Source organism: Petaurus breviceps, unplaced genomic scaffold, assembly GCF_028583685.1.
Source record: "Petaurus breviceps papuanus isolate PSGF00001 unplaced genomic scaffold, PetGlider_PUasm1.0 176, whole genome shotgun sequence".
NCBI lineage: Eukaryota > Metazoa > Chordata > Mammalia > Diprotodontia > Petauridae > Petaurus > Petaurus breviceps.
Window position 1 is genome coordinate 11,817,547 of NW_027185771.1, and position 7,424 is coordinate 11,824,970.

The 7,424-nt window shown below is 49.3% G+C and overlaps 1 protein-coding gene across 2 annotated transcripts in view; it reads right to left on the bottom strand.

The window, feature by feature from the left end:
* GSE1 (Gse1 coiled-coil protein) overlaps window positions 1-2,423 on the bottom strand; it is a 183,715-nt gene extending 181,292 nt beyond the window's left edge. For both annotated transcript variants that reach the window (XM_069085624.1, XM_069085622.1), the window contains exon 1: window positions 1,815-2,423. In XM_069085624.1, coding sequence (XP_068941725.1) covers window positions 1,815-1,851 — 37 coding nt within the window. In that variant the 5' untranslated portion in view covers window positions 1,852-2,423. The remainder of the gene's footprint in view (window positions 1-1,814) is intronic.
* Window positions 2,424-7,424: the final 5,001 nt, after the last annotated feature.

Genomic DNA, 7,424 nt, shown 5'->3' on the forward strand with positions numbered 1-7,424 from the left:
TGAAAAGCAGTCAAGGAGTCAGGGTACAGGCTGAATTCTCACTGTGTTCTCCAAAGACGCCTCAATGAAGATTCTCTCTCTCTCAGACTTCCCCAGGCATACTTCAACCACATTCATTGGAAACCAACTCTCCGGGATGAGGTCAATGCCACCCAGCTCTACCAAGGAAGGGGAGGGGTTCACTGCAAATTCGAGGATCCTCCAGGGATCCTAAGTAGGGTTCTAGGCTTTTCCTATTAACAGATCAGTGAAAGGAAGGCCAAAAGGCATGAAAAGTGCGCCCCTCTCTTCCAGAGCCCGGTACTTACAAGTTCACCAATAAAACGCTGAATAAATCTTTCCCACAGAGAATAATAACTGGATGCAGGCATGAGCACATATACACAGCCCCCCCTCGGCCTCCCGAGGGATTACCATTCTCTCTTATGGAAGGCTCTTATTCTAAACAAAACCCAGGTTCGACAGAAGACAACTCCTCTGTGGATTGTTTCTCAAAGCACAGGAAACTTGAACTTTTTTTGAAGGGATCGGGGTGGGGGATGGGGGTGGGGAAACTACAGTCAATTGCTCGAACTAGAAGCCACATGCAAAACCAGCTAGCTTCCTGACCCCAAGGGCCTCATCTATTAGAAGTCACCCTAACAGGCCCCACACCCGGAAGTTTCCTGTAGCTGTGGAAAAGGAGAGATGACCAGCATCATCATAAAGTTAGACCTGACTTTGTAAATTGTAAAGCGCTCTAAAATATGGACAGGTTCACTTAGCCTACAGTTGTGGAAACAGAGAAGGGTGGACAGAGTACCGATTAGGTGGAATGGGGGCGGGAGCTGGGGGAGGAATTAACCCTGCAGAGGGGCATTGCTTGACTCTGAACAAAGATCACTCTGGCCCACTTGTCCTCTTAATCCTCGCCACAGTCCCTCCGCTGTCACCTCTACCCCTTTGGCTAAGCAAGAGCTGCCCTGAAACAGAAAGTTGTGGCCACGGCTGTCAGCTCCGCCGAGGAGGGTTAAGGAAACAGGAAATCACGCCAAACATCCCGAGCTAGCAAGCTTCCCCCGCCCTCTTCCTCGGTCTTCCCTCCTCCTCCTCCTCCTCCTTCTCCGGGTCAACTCCTCCGCTGGGCCAAAAGACAAGGCAGCCCCTGGCTGGGGGTGCCCTCACAGGTCACGGGAGTTGCGCATTCACTCCGGCAGCCGCAGGCGGCTCCAGGGGGTGGGGGTAGGGGTTTAGCTAAGGGCCAAGTGGCTGGAATGTCTGGGTGGAGAGGGTAGATGGTGAGCACACCCGAAAGCCCCTTCCACTTTGGGGCTGTGCGCCTGGGAGAGAGTGATGGGGGCTCACTGAGCCATGAAAGAACTGGGAATAGCCAGTAGAAAGTAACTTCACACCCGGCTCCTTAATGCAGCCTAGGTTACATAAATACTTGCCGCCGCACAACTAAACACAGCCCCGCCAGCCACCCAGGAGCCGGCTCCGGCTCCAGGCAGACAAAAGGAGAGAGCTGCGTGTTACACCCGAAGGCGGCCAGCTTGGGGTGGGGGGAGAGGGAGAGGGATCTGGGGCTCACGTTGCACATCGAGAGCTTGCAAAAGGGCCAGGGAGAAGGCAAGCGAGGAAGCCGAGGAGACGCGGATCTGTTATTGTCAGAGGCCCAAGGGGTGAGGGAGGGGGTGAGAATTAAGCTGAAGATACAGTCACACACACACACACACACACACACACACACACACACACGCACACATGAGAAGGGTCCCCCACCACCAGCCACCGCGCCACGCCGAACCAGCGGCAGCAGCAGAGCGCTTCCTTACCTGGTAAGTAATAGAGAGGTGGCTTCAGTCCAAACATGGTTTAAATTAGAGTTCCATAGTGATCAGAAAACGGGATGACGAGGAAGAAAAAAGCCACAGAATAATCCTCTGTAATCTTAAAAAAAAAAAAATGGGCAGAGAGGCGATCCCAATCGCAATCCAAGAAATTTTAAGTTTGTTTAAAAAAAATGTCTCGCCAATTTTGGCCGCCTAGGCGCTCGCAGATCTACGGGTGAGGTAATTGACCCAAAACGATAGCACTTGGAGGCTTTAAACAGATGCTTCGATGTCTTCCTTGGGTGTGTATTTTCTGCCTTTTGGACTTGAGATGCAAATAAAAGGGGGGTGGGGGGGGGGGGAGAGAGTGGTGGTGGAGAGAAAGAAAGGGAGAGGGAGGGAGAGAAAACGAGAGAGGAGGAGGATTCCCGGGTTTGAGATCTGCTTTAGGGATTACTCATTTGAGAAAAAGAAAAAAAAAAGGGGAGAAAAACAGCCCCCAAGACGTGCGAGTAGCAATCTTTTCTCCATTCAGTCATTTGAATGTCAAGGGCGAGGGTCAATGGATTTGTTTCCAACAGGGCTTCATGTTCAGAATCAGAAGGAAAAAGGAAGGGGGGGCAGCAGGGGGGGGGGATCCCTTTGTTGCAAGGGAGAAACGGCTTTGTTTTCGCTTCCCCTTAGCTACTGGTTGAGGGGGGGGGGGGGGGGGGGAATAGGGGGGGGGGGGGGAAAGGAGGAGGGGGAAGAGGAGAGAAGAGAAGAAAATTAATACTCAAACAGCCAAGAAGTACAGTGAGGATATTTCTTCTCGGAAATAAAGGAACCGATATTGCAAACACAAGTCTCGGTAAGGAGAAAGACTGAAAAAACTGGTTCCCTTTCTCCACGCCCCGCTCCCCTGTCTTTCTCCCCTCTTCCCCTTTCTCCCCCCCTGGTTCTTATCTCTCTTCCTCGGCGTCCCACCACTGACTCAGGAAGGAGGGAGATGGTGGGAAGGAGGAAGAAACTCCCGCAGGCTACAATAACCCAGCCAGAAGGAGAAGAGCTGGGAGAGGAGGGAAGGAGAGAGCGCCCAGCATTAGAAAGCCCCCTCGATCAATTTTCATGCAAGAATCATTATCGGTAAATTGGAAATCTGGCTGGCTGACAGCAAATTTGTCTCCCCTAATGAAAGAGAAAGGGTAGGCAACCATCAGGCATCTGTTCGTGAAAGCAGAGTCTCCTGTGTTTAATCTGTTGTTGCTTCTTCCGTCTTTAAACTGCATCTTCTGAATTCCCCATGCTTTGCAAGACGATAATAGTTTCACCTGCGATCTTCTCGAACAGGAGCAAAGACAGCGAACCCAATCATCAAATCCATGGGGAAACGAACTGCCAACCCCCCACCCCCCCTAAACCAATGACTTCCCTCTCCCAATGCCGGAGACTGAGGAGGGAGAATCCTCAGGCTTCCTTGGCGATCTGGATGAGGGTCCTCTTTTTCTTGTTTGCAGGCTGAGGTTTGTTTGGTGATAGTTGCAAGCTGCACACGCTACCTCGGTTCTCCCACCAAAAAAAAAAAAAAACCACCCCAAACCCAAACCCACAACTCTCCCCACCCCCTTCTCAGTCCGCCAGCCACAGAACTAACTGCCCGCTGGCCCTAGCCTCCGACTCCTCTCCAATCCGGGTGCCTTAGGACACAAAAGAGAGATGGTAGCAGCCGAGTCTGGGAGTTAACTCTCTAGACTGTGGAGCCCAAAATACTACCTGTCCCAGAGGTTTCAGGGAGTCCTTTGTGAAATTGACACTGGTTGCAACAGACTCTCTCCCCCCCCCTCCCCCCTCTCTCTCTCTCTCTCTCTCTCTCACAAATATCTGAAGCCTAAATCAGTTACAAATGCAAGCAGTTTCTTTTTTTTTTTCTCCTTAAATATCCCTGTTGCAACAGTAATCAAGTGCCTGATACAATCTCACACATTCTCTCTCCACCGATGCATTATCAGATCCGGGAAGACATGCTTCCAGGCAAATAGACCTAATAAATGCTATTACTGAGATATTGCAGGCTCAGACTGTACCATAGTAACAAGGGCCCCAGCTAATTTGGTTTAAGTAAACGATCAACTGCACAGTCTGTGTGTCTGGGTGCAAGCCGGCAATCCCTCCTCCCTGAGCTCCTGCTTCGGCTCCTCACAACAGTTCAAGAAGGCACCATGTGATAATTCCCCCGCACTGAGGGGGGAAAAAGCCTACCAGCAAACCACATCCTGTGTGTTAATTGTCCAGCCCAAACAGTTTTAAAGAGACATAGTCCATTCTCTTCCCCCACCCCATCAATCTTTAAAAAGGTGGGTTGTTTTTTTAACTGCTCTCCCCACAAAATGGAACCATGGTCGACGTGACACTCAAGAACTCACCTCTTGACCCAAGATAAAATCGCCTTAATTTAAGAAAAGGCACAGGGAAGACACATAGACAAAATCCTCTCCCCAATCTCATCTGTAAAATGGGGAGGGAGGAAGGACCAGATCTCTGATAGCCCTCCCAGTGATGTGATTGCAGCCTTTCCACGAGGCTGCCTAAATCAGAGGACCAGGGCATCAGACCTGTGCACATACACTGCTAGACGCTGCATAGGCTGCTAAATGGCTTGTCTTTTCTTCAAATGACAATTTCATCCTTTGGAAACCATAGTTGTGATTCGGTGACAACCAAGTCACCTACTGACCCCAAGATACAACCACCTCACTTTAAGGAAAGACCTGTACACACATCTAACATGCCTTTGCTTAATCTCATCTGTAAAATGAGCTGAAAAATTCAAAGATCTGATGAATGTATAATGAGCCAACCCCAGTCTCACGCCTCAGCCGGGACTTCCTGAAAGTCGACTGATGAATGACAGCGCCTGCGGGGGCATTGAGTCAAGTAACCAGCTCCTCGGTTCCTCCCGCCCTAGGAAGGGGATGTTTGGGTTGGTGATGTGTTTGGGTATGGGTGTGTTTAAATATAAATGCACTAGAGGGTATCTGTTACGGGGGTGTCCAGGAAATCTCGGTTTCCACGGCATCTTAATACATGGAGGAGTCCTCCGAGAAGCCTCCCCAGTCCCCCACTCATTCCCACCCCCCAGAACGCAGGCTGAGTCCCAAACTGTTCTCTGGTTGAACAGCACAAGCCTCCTATCTCCCCCAGCAGCCGCGGGAGCGCGATAAGCATCGTTTAATCTTCCCCTAGCAGCGCTCAGCCGGGCGCCCCCGCCTCCTCCTCCCCTCCTCCCGCCGTGCGCCTTCCCCGGGAGGGCTCCAGGGCAGCCAAGCCGAAGAGTCGCGTCTAACCTGGTGACTGTCTACTTTCGGGGCCTGCGCCCAGGCCAGGTCCTAAGCTTGCGGCCCCCACCTTTTCCCTGGTGACCCGGGAGGTCGCGCTGGGCACTCAGTGGGGGTGGCCCTTTGTCTCCGGGGTTCAGATTCACTCCCCCATTTTCCCCAGCCGTGGCTGCTGGCCCGTTGCAAGAATTCGCGCTACCACCCCTTACCCTTGGCCTGCCTTCCAGGTTTCCATCCACTTCCCCCAAACTAACCCCATCATAGGTCTCCCCTCCTGGAATACTAATCTACCGTTTTACTTCAAATCTCCAGGAAATGCCAACCTTTTCACGGTGTGAGGCCACCCCTCTAACTTGGGAAGCCGGGCCATAACAGCTACCTGGAGAGTCTTGCTCTCCAGAAAATATATGTGGATTTTGTGTTTCTTGTTTTTCAAAAGAGAGCCCAAACCATCCGCTTCTGTTGTCATTCTTTTATCGGCTTTTAATTCGCTGGGATTACGCTAACAACAGTGGTAATTAATAGTAAACCTTCCTCTACTGTATATGCTAATGGCGTGAGCCATAAAAATTAATTTGCAAACATGTCATTACACAATAGCTGTACAGGCAATAAACCTGTAATTATAGGCCAATCATAGATAGGGTACAGAGGGAGGGGTGCTTTGCCAATCTGTTGGGGTTTCCCCTCCCCTCTTTCCTTGTAAATTGTGTAAAGTGCTACCAGAATATAGCTTGCTTTAAGCCTGTTTAAGATGGAGTCCACTTGTGGCTGACTGCCTCTCCTTCGAAGCAGGAAAATGTAAGACCTACTCTATAAAGGACTGAAAGTCTAGGGACTTCTGGGGATCTGCTTAGAACCTAGAGACATTTCAGGCCTACAGATTATGTACGACCCAAGGCTGATCCCATTTTCTGGGCCTCAGTTGCCTTTTATTTCCAAACACTGTATTTGGGTGAGGGGTGCCCTAGATGGCCTGGCTCTAAAGGCCCTTTCAGCTCTGATATCTCCTGTTCCAAGCTCAACATTCTGTGATTCCATGATCTAACCCTAATAATTATTTTCGCCCTACATCAAATTATTTTAAGAGGCTGGTACAAGCCCTAATTACTTTCCACCACACCCTGGTGAGGCCAGTCAGCTAAATTTATAAACATAGTAATGGCATCTCATGTTCATCCAGACTTTGGTTTAGAGGTCTTAATGTAAGTTATTAACCCTTCCTGGGGACAGGAATGTATTCAGTAGCAGGGAAACTGAGGCTGGCTGCCATTGCAGAAGAATTGCCTTCAAAGTCAGGTACTGCCTGTGTGGCCTTGAACTAGTTACTTTCTCTGTCTGTGCCTCAATTTCTACCTCTGTGAAATGAAGGGGTTGAACCAGATGACCTATGAGATACCTTCCAGCTCTAAATCCTACAATTAAAAAAAAAATTGGTGAAAAAAGAACCAATTACCATAAGGATAAACAATTTAACTGATTTCCTTTCCACAGATAGATAAAACAAGCAGTGAAGAGACTGCTTTTTGTCACTCTCAGGTGATATTGCCAAGTATTTATTCCCAGGTATCAGCCATAGTGTCCCCAGTTCCTTCTGAGCCCTGTGTTTGAGAAACTGTTTGGAGAGAGGGTGGAGATGAAGGACCATCCCTTCCCAGATCTGGATTGTTACTGTTCCGTCATCATTTCCAACACTTCATGACCCCATTGGGGTTTTCTTGGCAAATATACTGGAGTGGTTTGTCATTGCCTTTCTCCAGCTCATTTTACAGATAAGGAAACTGAGGCAAAAGGGTGAAGTGACTTGCACAGGGTCACAAAGCTAGTAAGTATCTGAAGCTGGATTTGAACTCCTGATAGCTCTGGATAGGTTTCTCCAACGATCTTCCCAACCCCTCATTCTACTCTGAAAGAGAAGAATTCACCTAGGACTTAGGATGGAAAGGTTTCCAGAAGAGCTTTTGTTTCCTTCCTTTTCCCATGCCCCTTCAAGTAGATGCACTGCTTTCCTCACAACAATCCTATGAATGGCTTCTCTCCTTCAAGGAGCTGGCCATTTTGAAAGTTAGGCAAAAGGGACAGTAACCAGAAAGGAAGCAATTCAGTATTTATAGGATTTTAGATCTAGAAGAGGAAGGGATATCAGAGACCATGGGACCCAACTGCCTCATCTCACAGTTGAGGAAAGCAGATCTAACACTGTTAAGTGACTAGATCAAATTCTGCAAAGTAGGAAGAATCCTTGGATTTCCACCTGGGTTTGAACACCAGCTAGGGGACCACAGGCAAGTCACTTAAT